Source organism: Esox lucius, chromosome 17 (genome assembly GCF_011004845.1).
Source record: "Esox lucius isolate fEsoLuc1 chromosome 17, fEsoLuc1.pri, whole genome shotgun sequence".
NCBI lineage: Eukaryota > Metazoa > Chordata > Actinopteri > Esociformes > Esocidae > Esox > Esox lucius.
In genome coordinates, this window is record NC_047585.1 from 43,533,100 (window position 1) to 43,551,965 (window position 18,866).

An 18,866-nucleotide genomic window follows, 5' to 3' on the forward strand; every position below is an offset into this window, starting at 1 on the left:
ACTCTGGAGACCACAGATAATTGCCATTTTAACTTTGAAGAGATAAGCTAGAGCTTGCATATTGAGCGAATTTAGCGTTCTGTGCATGCTTAGCTACACACAAACAATTAAAAAGTGGGAGCTGGAATTGTATATTCAGTTGCAGTTTCCTGAATTGTCTGACGTAGAGGGAAAGATTAATAGCGTCTGGACAGTTGACTGGTGTTTGGAGGATAAGAGTCTAGGCCGGTCGTAACTAGGACCTCCAGAACAGTAGATGGCAGTGTACGCACATAAAAGATTTGATGGATCCGCCAAACCACTTAAAGAAGGTTCTTGTCGTAGCTGACATGTTTACGAAGTAAATATGGCGGCAAAAGAAAACATGGCCCCGACTGAGCACCATGTATCAGATGTGGAAAGTGTAGTTAATAGGTGGATTTTGGACTACTACATATCCCTGGCATTGGATACTTTTAGGAATGAACAGTATACAGATTTCTGTGAGATTAGAGACGTACTTCAATGTAAGTAACCAATGCAGATTTACGTGCACCTGAAATGTTACTGTAGTTACTAGTACTGTACTGTATAGTAGAGTCGTTGGCGTTTTCGCTAATCCGGTATTTGGTTATGTTATATTTTAAGTGTTATCTTCGCTAGATTAGTTAGCTAACGACCTATATAGATACTGTCATCGTCTGCGGCTCTCAGTCCTCCTCCTGGTCCCATGTTTATTACGTTGTAGTAGCCTTCACATCTGATGATTTAGTTAGCTTCACGCCTACTAGACAGTCTAGGTACCGCTAAATGTTACTGTAACATGTTGGTAATTTAAATAACAACAATAACGAAGACCATCTCCTTCCCACCTTGAAGCCCTTCTTGTTCGTCCGTTGGAAGCAAACGAAGTCATAACCAAGAAGATCCGAGCAATACAGTTTCTCACCCGGATAAACGACGGCGACAAACTCGGTGAGAAGTCCCAACAAACCCTGGTAGATAGCTAACTCGGAGTTACCCAGACAGACTGGTTGCCCACTACCAAATCCTGCCCAGACAACCTTCGAGTTAGACACTAATCTGTTCCACAGCTTTGCGAGTGCACATTTGAGTGCTTTTACTGATACTTGTTACTTGTTACACACGCTGCTCTGCCCAGGAAACCCATAATGCTCCCCCCAAACGGACTGTGTACTTGGCTGAAATCAGGGCTGTAGTTCCTACACTATCCACTGTTTATGTTGGTAAATACCCACAAAGTTGACAGTCTATAGTTTTATGTCTTAGGGCGGGTTATAATTATTATTACATTTCTTTCTTTACTTGGTGGCAGCGCTGACCCATTTTGGAACGATGAACAACTGCTGTAGTAAGGAGGCAGTTCCATAGTTGAGATAATGTCATGTTGTTTCCCACACTGAATAGCTGGATAGCTGTGTTGTTTTATTCCCCACCCACCCACCCAATAGCTGTGCCGTTTTGTTCTCCAAACATTGAGTTGCTAGCAGTCATGCTGTTCCTCACAAGTTTTTCAGCTCGCTGTGTCTTTCAAAAGTTTGCGCTGACTCTCTGACAGTTGTTCTTTTGTCACCTCCAGACTACTTATTTGAGTCTCAAGAGCCTCTTACCCCTCTGGAGTCTGCTATGAGCGTCTTGGACAACATCAGAGAGGAGATGACTGTTCCTCCAAAAGACCTGGAGAGAGTGCAAAAGTCTATCAGAGAGATGGTAAGATCTGGCTACAGGGCGTAGATTCTGAGTAGTCCAGGATTCTGAGGGGTTGGTATCCATACACGACATACAGTCTGACCAGAGAGGCGGTCCTGGATTTTTAGGGGTTGTGTATGCATTGGAGTCAAACATTATGCTTTATCTCTGGGCTTGGTTGTCCCTTTTTGTAATTGCTGCAGTCCTCTGCTTTGTTGTACATCCTGACTTGTTTTAAATGTTTTCCTCTGCAGTTGGTGATTGTGTGCATCAAGAAAAAAGAGTTTGACAGAGCCAAGGAGGTATTAATGAAATACTTTCCCAAAGGCATGGTTGGAAAGGTGAGCTCACTCATGAAAGAGAGTGGTAACAGTATGAATTGTGCATTACTGTATTTCAGCTGCATGTTTTCATCATGTGTTTAAACGGGTCATCATGTACACCAGTCGAACTGTACACCACGTATCTTCATCAGTTGTTGTAGTTTATACCAGTCATCGTCATTTATCATATTCATCATTATTGAAGCTGATCATCATAAAAACCCAAGGTCTTCCTGTTTATTATGTTTAACCTACAGGATGCAGTTCTGTTATGTAGCTTGCTCCAGGCGACGTCAACAGATTATTCACATTGTCAGTTTGATGATTCAGATCTATGGGTTAGTGGCTCGTTGTTCTAACCCTGTCATTCTATGTCCGATCTGCAGAAAGCCATCTTCCTGGGTCTGGTCAAAAACAGGAGCAGTGAGCATCCAGCTCTGGAGCAGGTCACCTACCATCAGTTTAAACAGGAGATGCTGCACTTTTGCCAAGGCCTCTTTAGCTACTCCCAGCCCTTCCTGTGCAGGGTATGACTACACTACATCCTGATCCGTAGCAGGTCTTCTCCCTCAGGGGCTCCTTCTTTTGCTTGTGCCACTAGCCTGTCCAGTTGGCCCTCTAGTTATGGCTGTGGTCTTATTGTGTATTATGTAAGGTCTCAGAGTTTCCTCCCCTGTCATATGGTAATGCCCCTCTGTTTGAATGCAGGCTGCTGATCAGCTGTTAGTGAAGAGACAGGAAGCACAACTGAAGGTCAATGAAGGAGACTGTTGCTCAGACCACCAGAGACTCTCAGAGGACCACCTTTTATCAGCAACACCCCCTGCTGGTCAACAGAACGCCTGCGGACTCAAACCCAGGTAGGTAATATAGACACCCAGTTTGTGTTGCATCTCATAACTTTAGTTTTGTTAAATTATTTATCTTTAATACTTTGAACAAACGTAATTAATACGTTTATAGCATCTCATAGCATTTCAAAAATGTACTCTAGCACTTTGTTTGAATATTTGCATATTTTACTTTCCCTTCAAAGATGTCCAAAATCTGTCTTCAGATATTTGCCAGTAGTAAAACTGTCAGACTAGTTTTTTTGTTATTATTGGAAGAACACCTGGGTTATGTTCACTGGGCAGAATTAAACATACTTAAACAGGCAGTGTCAAGTTTCAAGGTGTATTTGACAAATGCACCGAACAGCACAGCGTCATCCTGTACAGTGAAATTATTGTGACAAGGCACCTGACAACTACGTAGTGAGAGTTAAGAAGAATATAAAAGCAAAAATGTAGGCAGACCAAAAATGTTTATAAAATAAAGCAAGGATATACAACACTGTACACTAGCAGCAATCTGTGTAGTATTATTGATACAGCAGCAATCTGTGTATTATTGATTTAGAAGCTATCTGGGTAGTATTATTGATATAGCAGTAATCTGGTTAGTATTATTGATATAGCAGCAATCTGGGTAGTATTATTGATATAGCAGCAATCTGGGTAGTATTATTGATATAGCAGCAATCTGGGTAGGATTCTTGACATAGCAGCAATCTGGGTAGGATTCTTGATTTAGCAGCAATCTGGGTAGGATTCTTGATTTAGCAGCAATCTGGGTAGTATTATTTAACATTTAAATATGACAAGTATGGCAGTAATATACATAATTTTGAACTAGCAGCAAATGGTAAAGTTATTGAATATTATAGATACATATGAATGCAATAAGCTTATTAATGTAGCATACCACACTACAACTACATAGTGAGAATTAATAAGAAAAATGTACACACAGCAAAAATATAACGAGAGGATAAAGCATTAATATACATAACACTGTAAACTAGCAACAGTTTAAAGTTAGTACTGTAAACTAGAAGCAATATTGGTAGGAGTATTGAATATTATAGATATTGCAAGTATGGCAGTAATATTTGGACACTGATGCAATTTTCATAATTGCACAACACCACAATGAATTTGCAGACTTTCAGCTTTAATTCAAGGGGTTGAACAAAAATATTGTATGAAACATTTAGGAATTGCAATTATTTTCACACAGTCCCCTTATTTCAGGGGCTCAAATGTAATTGAACAAATTAACACAATCATAAATACAATTTTCATTTTCAATACTTTGTAGGCAATGACTGCTTAAAATCTGGAACGTATGGACATCATCATACCCTGGGTTTCCTCTTTTGTGATGCTTTGCCTTTACTGCAGCTGTCTTCAGTTGTTTGTTTGTTTGGTCTTTCTGCCTTAGGTTTTGTCTTCAACAAGTGAAATGCATGATCGATCGGGTTGAGATCAGGTGATTGACTTGGCCATTGCAGAATATTCCACTTCTTTGCCTTAAACTCCTGGGTTGTTTTGGGTCATTGTCCATCTGTAAAGTGAAGCAATGCATGCCCATGCCATCACACTGCCTCCACATTGTTTTAAAGATGATGTGGTATGCTTCGCATCATGAGACGTTCCAAGCATTCTCCATATTTTTTTCTTCCGATCATTCTGGCACAGGTTGATCTTAGTTTCATCTGTTTGCTGTTCCAGATCTTGGCTGGCTTTTTTAGAGTTTTTTTGGGGGCAAAGTCTAATCTAGCCTCTCTATTCTTGAACCCTCTGTATTTGCTCTTGTGAAGTCTTCTCTTTATGTTAGACTTGGATAATGACATGCCTACCTCCTGGAGAGTGTTCTTCACATGGCTGGATGTTGTGAAGGGGTTTTTCTTTACCATGGAGAGGATCTTACGATCATCAACCACTGTTGTCTTCATCCAGGCCTTTTTGTGTTGCAGAGCTCACCAGTGTGTTATTTTTATCTCAATGTACCAAACTGTTGATTGGGTCACTCTTAATGTTCCTGCTATCTCTCTGATGGATTGTTTTTTGCAGCCTCATGATGGCCTGTTTCACTTGCATTGAGAGCTCCTTTGACCACATGTTGTGGGTTCACAGTAACAGCTTCCAAATCCTAATGCCACACCTGGAATCAACTCCAGATCTTTTACCTGCTTAATTGATGAAGAACCAACGAAGGAAAAGTCCACATCTGTTCATGAAACAGCTTTTGAGTCAATTGTACAATTACTTTTGGTCCCTTGAAAAAGAGGGGCTACATATAAAATAACTCTAATTCCTGAATCCCTCCTCTTAATATGCTTATAAATGGTACATGTAAAGAAGTATTCTGATTGCCTGTTAAAGTACCTGAAAGGACATCAGAGCCTCTGGAATGTTCGTCAGTATGATCATGGATCAGTGTTGCTGGTTGAGGAGCCTTATGGCCTGAGGGAATAAAATGTTTTTGAGACTGGAAGTGAGTGCTCCGATGCTCTGGTCCATGATCATCTCTTTAGTCTTGCAGATGTTGAGAGAGAGGTTGTTGTCCTGGCACCATGTAGCCAGGTTCTTAACCTCCTCTCTGTATGCAGTCGGATTGTTTTGGAGATTGGACCCAGGATGATAGTGTCATCCACACATTTGAGGATGATGTTGGAGCTGTGTGTGGTCATGCAGTTCTGTGTGAACAAGGAGTACAGGAGTGGACTGAGTACGCAGCCCTGGGGGGCCCTGTTGCCCGGTAAGTGTAGAGGGGGTGAGGTTGCCCATTCTCACCACCTGGGGTCTGCCCGTCAGGATGTCCACAATCCAATTGCAGAGGGAGGAGTTAAATCCCAGGGTCCTGAGCTTAGGAACAGTCTTGACGGGCACAATAGTGTTGAATGCAGAGCTGTAGTCCACATGGCATCCTCACAAAGGTTGCCTATGTGTTGCCTTTTTCCATGTGGGAGAGGGCGGTGTGTGTCGTCAGGGCGATGGCATCTTCCGTAGATCTGGTGGGGCGGTTTGCAAATTGAAAGGGTTCCAAGGTGTCAGGAAAGGTGGAGCAGATGTGAGTTCTGACCAGCCGCTCAAAGCACTTCATGATGGTGGAGGTCAGTGCTACAGGGTGGTAGTCATTCAGGCAGGTGATGGAAGATTTCTTCAGTAGAGGGACGATGGTGGTCTGTCTGAAGCAGGAGGGGACTACAGACAGAGACAGGGTGATCGAACCTCCTGTTCTTCTCAAAAATCTTAGAAAAATGTTTTTCCCAACAACTGAATGCCTTCCTGAAGACAAATAACATTTATGAAATGCTCCAGTCCGGTTTCAGATCCCATCATAGTACTGAGACTGCACTCGTGAAGATATCAAATTACCTTCTAATGGCCCAGACAAAGGTTTCGCATCCGTCCTGTTGCTTCTTGATCTTAGTGCTGCTTTTGACACTATTGATCACTTAGAGAGACTGGAAACCCATATTGGGCTACGTGGACATGTTTTAGCCTGGTTTAAATCTTATTTATCTGAAAGATATCATTTTGTTAGTGTAGCATATCCTTAAAGTAAAAGTTTTGGTGTTCCTCAAGGCTCGGTTCTGGGCCCATTATTGTTCTCACTATATATGCTCCCTCTGGGCGATGTAATCTGAAATCACAATGTAAATTTTCACTGTTATGCTGATGTCACACAGTTATATATTTCAATGAAGCATGGAGAAACCCCAAAATTAGCTACTTTGGAAGCATGCGTTTCAGATATTAGGAAGTGGATGACAGAGAACTTCTTGCTCTTAAACTCAAGAAAAACAGAAATGCTTGTTTTAGGACCCAAGAAACAAAGATAGTTGTTAGCAGATCTCACTGTAAACCTCGACGGCTGCATGGTCGTATCCCAAAAAACTGAAAGAAACCTTGGCGTTACCCTTGACCCTGACCTCTCCTTTGATGAACATATAAAATATGTCTCGACTTGCTTATTATCATCTTCGAAACATTGCAAAAATCTGAAACTTTCTATCAAAAACTGATGCAGAAAGATGTCTCCATGCTTTCGTTACTTTTAGACTAGTTTACTGCAATGCTGTTCTCTCTGGTTATCCTGACAAATCAATAAATAAACTTAAATTAGTGCTGCACACGGCTGCTAGAATCCTAACTAGAACAAAAAAATTTGAACACATTACTCCTGTCCTGGCGTCCTTACACTGGCTGCCTGTTAGGGTTAGGACTGATTTTAAGGTTTTACTGTTAACCTATAAATCAATACATGGACTTGCTCCTACTTACCTTGCTGAAATGATCCAGCCATACATACCTACACGTAACCTACGATCGCAAGATGCAGGCCTTTTAATTGTACCTAGAATTTCTAAACAAACAGCCGAAGGCAGGGCCTTTTCTCATAGAGCTCCACTACAGTGGAATGATCTGCCAATTAAGGTTAGAAATGCAAACTCAGTGCAAACTTTCAAGTGTCTACTAAAAACTCATCTCTACAGCACTGTTTGTAATTAGGTGTAGCCTGGCCCGGGGGCGTGAAGGTGACCAGTAGGCTTGATACTGTCCACCATTGCTGTCTTGCCAGGTGGGCTCTCGTCGCCACTGGGATGCCAATAATATAATTATTCCAATATCTCACCCGGCACAGCCAGAAGAGGACTGGTCACCCCTCTGAGCCTGGGTCCTCTCTAGGTTTCTTCCTAAATTCGGCCTTCTTAGGGAGTTTTTCCTAGCCACTGAAATTCAACACTACTGTTGTTTGCTCCTTGGGGTTTAAGGCCGAGTGTTTCTGTAAAAGCTCTTTGTGACAGCTGCTGTTGTAAAAAGGGCTTTATAAATACATTTGATTGATTGATTGATCGGTGCACCCCCTGAGGACACGGCTTGGAATCCCAGGGTTCAGTGCGACACTGAAGGTATTGTGTTGGTCTCCTCAAACTGTGCATAGAAGGAGTTGGGCTTGTCAGGGAGGCGGTAGGACGTGCATCATTGCTGTTTCTCCTTTCGTATTCTGTGATGTCGCAGTCCTCCCCACATGTGTCTGGGGTCAGAGCTGTGGAAGTTGGACTCCAACTTAGCCCTGTATTCTTTTCTTCCATCCTTGATAGCCTTCCGTAGGTCATATCTGGAGCTCCTCAAGGCCTCCAGGTCCCCAGAGCTATAGGCGGAGGACCGTGCTCTGAGCTTAGCACGGACATTACCATTTACCCAAGGCTTTTGGTCGGGGAAAGTCCTGACATTGACCCTCGGGCATTTAGAGATTATGCTGAGACACAGTCTGTGTATTCATCAATGTTCCCATCAGCAGCATCACAGAACATCTGCCAGTCCGTTGTTTCAAAGCAGTCCTGTAGGGCAGTAATGGACCCCTCATTCCGCCTGTGAACTGTCGGAGAAACAGTTTTTTTTCCTGTTTTAGGCGTTGTCTATAAGATGGGAGGAGCAAAATTGAGGTGTGGTCTGCCTTCCCGAATGCAGGGCGGGGGAGGGGTTTGTAACCATACGGCCCTTCCACCATGAAAGGCCGTATCTTTACAGACAGTAGCTCCAGGTCTGGTGAACAATGTGTTGATAGCACTGCAACATCCGTTCACCAACGAGAGTTAACCCGTCCTTACATTTATCTGACTCCTACGTTCTTTCCTGCTGGTTGATAGAAAAGCCATCAGGGGTGACGCCTGAGTCTGGCACTGTAGGATCCAGCCATGATTCCATGAACGCTAGCACACCACAGTTTGCAGTGTTCCGTTGAGAGTGAATTAGTGCATGTAGCTGGATGATTTTACTGTCCATGGATTGAACATGTGCGAGTAGAATGGTCGGTAATGGCGAATTGCAGTATCTCGTCCGAGATCTGCATAAGACACCGGCACGTTTGGCCCTCTTCTCTCTCTTCCGTCGGCGGGTCGGTAAACAGATCGGCGGCAGAACAAAAGAATTGCACCAGCTGCTCCGGTTAGTAGTGTTAAAGTCTGTGTTCATTGATGAACAAATATCCAAAAGTGCTTGGGGATCATACTGTATGAGCGACAGTGCAGCGTAAACATAAATAAAAGCAATAGTAAGCAAAAAAAACTAAGCAGTAAATGCAGAGCCATTGTCAGTGCAACTGTTTTTCTCTAGCGCACCACAAGGAGGGGTTGTTTGTGCTTGTTTTTCCTTGCATTCTGTTTACATTCTGTTTTCCTCCGTCTTTTACGTTGATCTTTCGGTCCGGTCCTGCAGTGCCGTGCCTTGTGCCGTCCAGCTGACCCGCAGCCAGCTGAAGGCTGCTTATACAGCGCTGGCCGAGGAGCTGGGAGAATCCAGGACCTTCAGCCAGCTGGAGGATGAAGTGGAGAGGGAGGTGAAGAAGGAGAACGCAAGAGGGGTTGCTGCTGTGGACCTAGAGGGAACTGTCTTGCCCCTCTCTGGTAGCCCGAGGTAGACCAATCACATCACTGCTCCTCCTGCTGCTTACTGTCTCGTAGTAGACCAATCACATCACTGCTCCTCCTGCTGCTTACTGTTGTCAATTCCATGCTGAATTTATCAACATGGCAAATTTGGATGATTGTGTTTGTGTGTGATGCACCAATGAGAGGTCGGGTAATGGAGTGTGTCACTTTACTAAGGGGCTAGAATCAGTGGTATGTCACTCTTAAGTATTTTGTCTCCTGAACCAATGTAATTTGTATAGTGGGACTTTCCAGTTGGATGGATAATTTGGAAGGATGGCGTGTCTTTTGTTCCCTGTAAGTGTGTTGTGAGTTAAACTGCCTTGATTCCAGACAGGGCTCCGATGCTGTGCCGGAGCAGGAAGTACCCGGGTCCCAGAGGGACTCTGACAGTCCCATGGAGGCTTCCCCTGCGGACCTGGTTCCCGCAGCAGAGCTGGCCCAAGAAGCAGAGCCCCAGGACCCCCCTGCCCCTGCTCAGATGTCGGCATCCCCACAATGGAGGAGCAGAGGCTGGCCTTGCACAGTAGCCCGGCTGGTCGTTGATCCAGACAGCCAGGTGAGAGAAGCACTATGCTTCAGTAATCGTTTTACTGTCCGAAAATATTTGGACACTGACACAATTTTCATAATTTGGGCTCGGTACGCCACCACATTTGGATTTGAAATGAAACAACCGAGATGGAATTGAAATGCAGACTTTCAGCTTTAATTCAAGGGTTTGAACAAAAATATTGTATGAAATGTTTAGGAATTGCAACCATTTTCATACATTGTCCCCTTATTACAGCCAGAAGAGGACTAGTCACCCCTCTGAGCCTGGGTCCTCTCTAGGTTTCTTCCTAAAATTCGGCCTTCTTAGGGAGTTTTTCCTAGCCGCTGAAATCCAACACTACTGTTGTTTGCTCCTTGGGGTTTAAGGCCGGGTGTCTCTGTAAAGCACTTTGTGACAACTGCTGTTGTAAAAAGGGCTTTATAAATACATTTGATTGATTGATTGATTACTTCTGGGGCTCAAATATATTTGGCCAAATTAACACGATCATAAATAAGTTTTGTAGTCAGCAAGTGAAAGGCAGACTTGATCGGTTTGAGGACAAGTGATTGACTCTGCTGTTGCAGAATATTCCACTTCTTTGCCCTTAAAAACTCCTGGGTTGCATTCGCAGTATGTTTTGGGTCATTGTCCATCTGTAAAGTAAAGCGCCGTCCAATCAACTTCACTGAATTTGTCTCAATCTGAGCAGACAATATAACCATATACACTCACCTAAAGGATTATTAGGAACACCTGTTAAATTTCTCATTAATGCAATGATCTAATCAACCAATCACATGGCAGTTGCTTCAATGCATTTAGGGGTGTGGTCCTGGTCAAGACAATCTCCTGAACTCCAAACTGAATGTCAGAATGGGAACGAAAGGTGATTTAAGCAATTTTGAGCGTGGCATGGTTGTTTGTGCCAGACGGGCTGGTCTGAGTATTTCACAATCTGCTCAGTTACTGGGATTTTCACGCACAACCATTTCTAGGATTTACAAAGAATGGTGTGAAAAGGGAAAAACATCCAGTATGCGGCAGTCCTGTGGACGAAAATACCTTGTGGATGCTAGAGGTCAGAGGAGAATGGGCCGACTGATTCAAGCTGATAGAAGAGCAACTTTGACTGAAATAACCACTCGTTACAACCGAGGTATGCAGCAAAGCATTTGTGAAGCCACAACACGCACAACCTTGAGGCGGATGGGCTACAACAGCAGAAGACCCCACTGGGTACCACTCATCTCCACTACAAATAGGAAAAAGAGGCTACAATTTGCACGAGCTCACAAAAATTGGACAGTTGAAGACTGGAAGAATGTTGCCTGGTCTGATGTGTCTCGATTTCTGTTGAGACATTCAGATGGTAGAGTTAGAATTTGGCATAAACAGAATGAGAACATGGATCCATCATGCCTTGTAACCACTGTGCAGGCTGGTGGTGGTGTAATGGTGTGGGGGATGTTGTCTTCGCACACTTTAGGCCCCATAGTGCCTATTGGGCATCGTTTCAATGCCACGGCCTACCTGAGCATTGTTTCTGACCATGTCCATCCCTTTATGACCACCATGTACCCATCCTCTGATCGCTACTTCCAGCAGGATAATGCACCATGTCACAAAGCTTGAATCATTTCAAATTGGTTTCTTGAACATGACAATGAGTTCACTGTACTGTAATGGCCCCCTCAGTCACCAGATCTCAACCCAATAGAGCATCTTTGGGATGTGGTGGAACGGGAGCTTCGTGCCCTGGATGTGCATCCCACAAATCTCCATCAACTGCAAGATGCTATCCTATCAAGATGGGCCAACATTTCTAAAGAATGCTTTCAGCACCTTGTTGAATCAATGCCACGTAGAATTAAGGCAGTTCTGAAGGCGAAAGGGGGTCAAACACAGTATTAGTATGGTGTTCCTAATAATCCTTTAGGTGAGTGTACACTTCAGAAATCATCCGGCTGCTTCTGTCTTCTGTCACGTCATCAATAAACACTAGTGACCCAGTGTCATTGGAAGCCATGCATGTCCATGCCATCACACTGCCTCCAACGAGTTATAAAGATGATGTGGTATACTTTGGATCATGAGCCGTTCCAAGCCTTCTCCATACTTTTTTCTTCCCATCATGCTGGTACAGGTTGATCTTAGTCTTATCTGTCTAAAGAATGCTGTTCCAGAACTGGACTATCTTTTTTAGTTTTTTTGGGGGCAAAGTCTAATCTGGCCTTTCTATTTTTGAGGCATATGAATGGTTTGCACCTTGTGGTGAACCCTCTGTACAGTGAGGGGAAAAAAGTATTTGATCCCCTGCTGATTTTGTACGTTTGCCCACTGACAAAGAAATTATCAGTCTATAATTTTAATGATAGGTTTATTTGAAGAGTGAGAGACAGAATAACAAAAAAAAATATCCAGAAAATCATGTCGAAATGGTATAAATTGATTTGCATTTTAATGAGTGAAATAAGTATTCGATCCCTCTGCAAAACATGACTTAATACTTGGTGGCAAAACCCTTGTTGGCAATCACAAAGGTCAGACGTTTCTTGTAGTTGGCCACCAGGTTTGCACACATCTCAGGAGGGATTTTGTCCCACTCCTCTTCTCCAAGTCATTAAGGTTTCGAGGCTGACGTTTGGCAACTCGAACCTTCAGCTCCCTCCACAGATTTTCTATGGGATTAAGGTCTGGAGACTGGCTAAATCAAACCAGGGCCTTAATGTAATTCTTCTTGAGCTTCTCCTTTGTTGCCTTGGCTGTGTGTTTTGGGTCATTGTCATGCTGGAATACCCATCCACAACCCATTTTCAATGCCTTGGCTGAGGGAAGGAGGTTCTCACCCAAGATTCGACGGTACATGGCCCCGTCCATCGTCCCTTTTGATACGGTGAAGTTGTCCTGTCCCCTTAGCAGAAAAACACCCCCAAAGCATAATGTTTCCACCTTCATGTCTGACGGTGGGGATGGTGTTCTTGGGGTCATAGGCAGCATTTCTCCTCCTTCAAACATGGCGAGTTGAGTTGATGCCAAAGAGCTAGATTTTGGTCTCATCTGACCAGAACAATTTCACCCAGTTCTCTGAATTATTAGATGTTCATTGGCAAACTTTAAATGGGCCTGTACATGTGCTTTCTTGAGCAGGGGGACCTTGCGGGCACTGCAGGATTTCAGTCCTTCACGGCGTAGTGTATTACCAATTTTTTTTCTTGGTGACTATGGCCCCAGCTGCCTTGAGATCCTCCTGTGTAGTTCTGGGCTGATTCCTCATTGTTCTCATGATCATTGCAACTCCATGGGGTGAGATCTTGCATGGAGCCCCAGACCGAGGGAGATGACCGTTCTTTTGTGCTTCTTCCATTTGAGAGTAATCGCACCAACTGTTGTCACCTTCTCATCAAGGTGCTTAGCGATGGTCTTATAGCCCATTCCAGCCTTGTGTAGGTCTACAATCTTGTCCCTGACATCCTTGGACAGCTCTTTGGTCTTGGCCATGGTGGAGAGTTTGGATTCTGATTGATTTCCTCTGTGGACAGGTGTCTTTTATACAGGTAACAAACTGAGATTAGGAGCACTCCCTTTTAAGAGGGTGCTCCAAATCTCAGCTCGTTACCTGTATAAAAAACACCTGGGAGCCTGAAATCTTTCTGATTGAGAGGGGATTTGCTGGAATTGTTTGTTGTTATTCTGTCTCACACTTCAAATAAACCTACCATTAATATTATAGACAGATCATTTCTTTGTCAGTGGGAAAATGTACAATATCAGCAGGGGATCAAATACTTTTTTCCTTAACTGTATTTTCTCTTGTGAAGTCTTCTCTTTGTGGTAGACTTGGATAATGACATGCCTACCTCCTGGAGAGTGTTCTTCACTTGGATGTTGTGAAGGAGTTTTTCTTTACCATGGATCATCCACCACTGTTGTCTTCTATGGACATCCAGGCCTTTTTGTGTTGCAGAGCTCACCAGTGTGTTTTTTTTTTAAATCTCAGAATGCACCAAACTGCCACTCATAATCTTCCTGCTATCAATATGATTGATTTTTATTTTGCAGCCTAAGGATGGCCTGTTTCACTTGCATTGAGAGCTCCTTTGACCGCATTTTGTAGGTTCACACTAACCGCTTCCAAATGCAAATGCCACACCTGGAATGAACTCCAGACCTTTTACTTGCTTAATTGATGAAGAAATAACAAAGGAATAGCCCACACCTGCCCATGAAACAGCTTTTGAGTCAATTGTCCAATTACTTTTAGTCCCTTGAAAAAGAGAGGGCTACATATTAAAGAGCTGTAATTCCTAAACCCTTCCTCCAGTTTGGATGTGAATACCCAGAAATTAGAGCTGAGAGACTGCACTTTAAGCCCATACTAATTATTTAACTGTAACTAGAATATATTTTGGAAAACAGCCAAAATAACAAAACTTTTCAGTGTCCAATTATTTCCGGACTAAATTGTATAAGGACTAGTCTGTATGACGTTTAAGAATTTGGTTCAGTGAATTCGGTCGGTGGCCATTCTTTCCTGTTGTGCTTTTGGTCTGTTTTTCAATAAATGGGACATTCCCTGATTGGTCGCATGGTGAACAGGAATCCACCGACTTCCCGGGAAATGGTCCCGCAGCGGACGGGGAGGAGGAGCCAGCAGCGGACGGGGAGGAGGAGCCAGCAGCGGACGGGGAGGAGGAGCCAGCAGCGGACGGGGAGGAGGAGCCAGTAGCTGAAAGGGTGAAATCAGGCAGCAGGGAGTACTCACTAAGTCCCACTCCCAGTCAAACCCCACCCAGACGAAAGTACCGCAAGCGACGGGCATGCAAGATGATCTCCCAGTAAGTTAAGGAAGACAATCCAGTATTGGACTGTTTGAATTGGCCTTTTACTCTCTCTCTTTGACTTTAACACAGTTTAACGGCAGGGCTCTGGCGTCACTCCGCTGGCAGTGGTGGAGATACAGTTTTACTTTTCTCTAATGCTGACAATTAACCCCAACAGTTATTGACAATAACAGAGAGCTGAAAACGTACTATACCAGTGTTTCCCGCACCTCGAATCTGAATCTACAATGATACTGCTGACCAGTTTTAAATGGCACAAACGGTAACCTGCTGTTGATGTTTTCAACATGGTTTCATAGTTCATTGAACACGTCAAACATGCTCAGCAGTGGCAGCAACAAAATGTATGCAAAGCCAACCAGAGTGGAGTGTTGGAAGATCATTTTAATGTGTAAATGTTTAGTCTATGGTTAGCATTGAACATAAAAGAAAACAGATGTTGACTTCCTGACGTTGTAATAAGTAATGCTGGGAAAAGTTGTTGTTGCTGTTTACCGTGTGGCCTTATTTACCATTTCAGTGATGTCAAGTTTCAAGGCTTGGTTGTCATTTGCACCGAACAACACCGTGGCGTCCTGCACCATGACATTCCTGTGGCATGGCACCCAGAAACTATGTAGGGAGAGTTAAGGAGAAGAGTATATAAGCAAAAATAAAGCTAGACAGAAAATAGTAATAATATAAAGCAACAGTATACATAACACTGGACTCTAGCAGCAGTTAAAGAAATTACTGATATAGCATCAATATGGGTAGTATTATTGATATAGCAGCAATCTGGGTAGTATTATTATTATTAGTATTATTAATATATTATTATTAGTATTATTGAACATTTAAACATGGCCAGTATTGCAGTAATATACATAAGTGTGAAACTAGCACCAATTGGATTTAGCTGATGCTCCTCCTGAGCGACTTCAATACAGTACATTATTGAAATTGAGTACCTATAGTCCATTGAAAAACATCTAAATGAAAGCTTGTCCCCAGGACTCCTTCAGACAGCGAGGACGAAGTGATTATTATGGATGACTCCCCAGAGCCCTCTGCTAATAAAAGACGGGCGCCCCGAACCACCACCTTACCTCAGAACAGCTCCAACCCCCAGAGAGGCTCATCCACTAAGAGGAGCTCTACAAATAACAGCAGCTTCACCCACCAGAGAAGTCCCACCCCTCAGAAAAGCTCCACTCACCTGAGAAGCCCTAGTCCTCAAAAAGTCTCCACACACCAGAGAAGCCCTAGTCCTCAAAAAGTCTCCACTCACCTGAGAAGCCCTAGTCCTCAAAAAGTCTCCACACACCAGAGAAGCCCCACCCCTCAGAAAAGCTCCACTCACCTGAGAAGCCCTAGTCCTCAAAAAGTCTCCACACACCAGAGAAGCCCCACCCCTCAGAAAAGCTCTACTCATCGGGGAAGCCCCGGCCCTAAAAAAGGCTCCATTGACCAGAGAAGCTCCACCCCTAAGAAAGGCTCCACCCACCTGCGAAGCCCCAACCCTCAGAAGGCATCTACCAGACAAAATGAAACCGATTCCAAGTGGTATGAATTTTTATGAATTTGTTTCTCATTTATTTTAATAAAATGTAATGTTACGTATTTGAAAGGCAGTGAGCCTAGTGGTTAGAACATTGGACCAGTAACAAATAGCTGGTTGCAATCTGTGCGTAGACAGTTTTATAGTTCCCTTTGACCGTGGTTTGTTACTGCCAGTCATGATTTTGAGGAGGGATTACAAAGTAAGTGATTGTACAGTTTCTGAGCATCAGCATCATGATGTGTATGTGATGTGACCGTTCTGCCAATAATAATGAGTAGTTATTCATGATGCAGGTCAGTCTGTCTCATCTGTAGAGTCTGTGTGACATGCCCATACTCCTGTCATTTCATGGTGCTGCCATTTTCAGGAAGAAACTGATCAATTTAGCCACAGAGTCCAAGGACCGCTGGAGTGATGAGGAGAATTTGTTTGACTCGCCACAAAAAGAAGGTAATCGTGTTGATGAACTGTTATCTGTTGAAACAATACAGCGTTCATTTCTTAAGATGACCCAGTTCAGTTCTAAGCTATGTTTTTGTCTAGGTTCTGGAAATGACACCATTTCAAGCGGAGCTGGCAAAAGGAGGGTAAGCAAAGCTGTTAGTCCAGGACCCACCCAAATGTCAAAACGCCATATATATATTATACTCTACCATGATTGTTGGTATGATTTTTTGGTTGGTATGTGTATATAGTACTCGACATTCTGTATGATATTTTGTGTGTAGTGGTCTACATTCCTTAAATTATATTGTGGGTTGTGGTCTACATGCTTTATATTATACTGAGGGTTGTGGTCTACAAGCTTTATATTATACTGAGGGTTGTGGTCTACAAGCTGTATATTATACTGTGGGTTGTGGTCTAAATGCTTTATATTATACTGTGGTCTAAATGCTTTATATTATACTGTGGGTTGTGGTCTAAATGCTTTATATTATACTGTGGTCTAAATGCTTTATATTATACTGTGGGTTGTGGTCTACAAGCTTTATATTATACTGTGGTCTAAATGCTTTATATTATACTGTGGTCTAAATGCTTTATATTATACTGTGGGTTGTGGTCTACAAGCTTTATATTATACTGTGGGTTGTGGTCTACAAGCTTTATATTATACTGTGGTCTAAATGCTTTATATTATACTGTGGGTTGTGGTCTAAATGCTTTATATTATACTGTGGGTTGTGGTCTAAATGCTTTATATTATACTGTGGGTTGTGGTCTAAATGCTTTATATTATACTGTGGTCTAAATGCTTTATATTATACTGTGGTCTAAATGCTTTATATTATATTGTGTTGTGGCCCTCCCACGTGTAGAGGTGGACAGCCGAGGAGACCGAGTGGGTGAAGGATGGAGTGAAGCGATTCGGAGAGGGGAACTGGGGGAAAATCAAGTCTACGTTCCCTTTTGTCGGCCGCACATCTGTCAACATTAAGGACCGCTGGAGGACCATGCTGAAACTGAAGATTGTCTGAGGGGCTGGGCAGTATCCCATAAGGACCACACACCAGTAATAGAGACATACTATGCATTAAACACTGCTTTCTCTAGTTTTTCTACTGCAAGATGTTATGCAATGGTCAGACTTGCAGAGATTAGGAGCACACTCTTAAAAGGGAGTGCTCCTAATCTCAGCGTGTTACCTGTATAAAAGAAGACCTTAGGTATGGAAGAGGAGCAGAGGAACAAATGCAGAATTATTGAAAAACATTTTCTTTACACAAAAGATGTTGAAATTGATTTTGCTTAAACAATAAATGTCTGTGTGACAGGCATCAACAAGGACAGGTTGAGCAGCAAAGGGGTTCTAGGCCTCTTGGGACTAAGCGTGAGAAAATGGGAGACTTCTGGTTAAAAGTTCCTGTAATATGTACATTTTATTTGCCACTTTTTTTTTTTAACATGTTTGCTTTACAAATACAAATTTCATCTCTGTAGTCTTCATTCTGAAATCAATTACCAAACTCACATTCCCAGTTGATTAAATGTCTGTCCTGTTGTTTAGCTTGGTGCAAAGTCTCCAGGCTGGTTTAGTTTCAAAACATAGCCGGTAGAAATTCCTTGGTGTCTACATTTTATTTCACAATTTGGAAAGGGGAGTCTGTTCAGCATAAAGGAATACACAAAATACTTCTCAATGTTCTGGAAAATCCAAAACATCGGATTGCCACGTGGGTCACAGCCCTGGTCCATCCCTTAGGACTCCTACTCTGGTGAAGAAGTGTGAAGATACCGTGCGGTATTGTGACAATTTAGGATCTGCATAGCCACAGCACCGAGTATAATCTGACAGTTGACCTGATTAGCTTCGGTCCAGGATTAGGAAATGATATCACACATGCAGACATTCTAATCATGAAGGGACAGTGATTCCAGATCATGGTTTTATTTTACAAAACATTCAATATATATTACAAAGCAGTTCAGTGTAGGTTTCGGTATGGTAGATTTTGCTGAGGAAGATAGTACCTAAGCACTTCTGACTGTACTTAAAGTTCCCATGCTTAAACCAAATATACAGCTAACTACATGAACACTGGTTTTAAATGTAGAGAGGAAACCATTACATTTGTTTCGGTGGGAGATTTACAGGTTGCAAGGCCATTAGGGAACACTGGTTTAGCATGGCCGGTTGGGGTAAAGATTTTGCTTAAAGCAGTTG

At 42.9% G+C, this 18,866-nt stretch overlaps 1 protein-coding gene across 1 annotated transcript; it reads left to right on the forward strand.

Moving 5' to 3' along the window:
- The first annotated feature begins 267 nt into the window (after positions 1-267).
- Positions 268-18,852, forward strand: terfa (telomeric repeat binding factor a). Its single transcript, XM_010901876.5, has 13 exons — positions 268-506; positions 859-954; positions 1,580-1,710; positions 1,944-2,030; positions 2,399-2,539; positions 2,721-2,872; positions 9,065-9,262; positions 9,610-9,835; positions 14,411-14,649; positions 15,649-16,200; positions 16,566-16,648; positions 16,742-16,785; positions 17,521-18,852. Exons 1-13 carry the CDS (start codon positions 347-349, stop codon positions 17,677-17,679), a joined length of 2,268 nt encoding a protein of 755 aa, XP_010900178.4. The 5' UTR covers positions 268-346; the 3' UTR covers positions 17,680-18,852.
- Positions 18,853-18,866: the final 14 nt, after the last annotated feature.

Bases quoted from the DNA above. Each gene is read 5' to 3' on its own strand.
- terfa (XM_010901876.5), top strand. From the start codon at position 347: ATGGCGGCAAAAGAAAACATGGCCCCGACTGAGCACCATGTATCAGAT. The intron at 14,650-15,648 runs GTAAGTTAAGGA...GCTTGTCCCCAG, and splicing joins GCATGCAAGATGATCTCCCA to GACTCCTTCAGACAGCGAGG. The intron at 16,201-16,565 runs GTATGAATTTTT...TGCCATTTTCAG, and splicing joins AATGAAACCGATTCCAAGTG to GAAGAAACTGATCAATTTAG.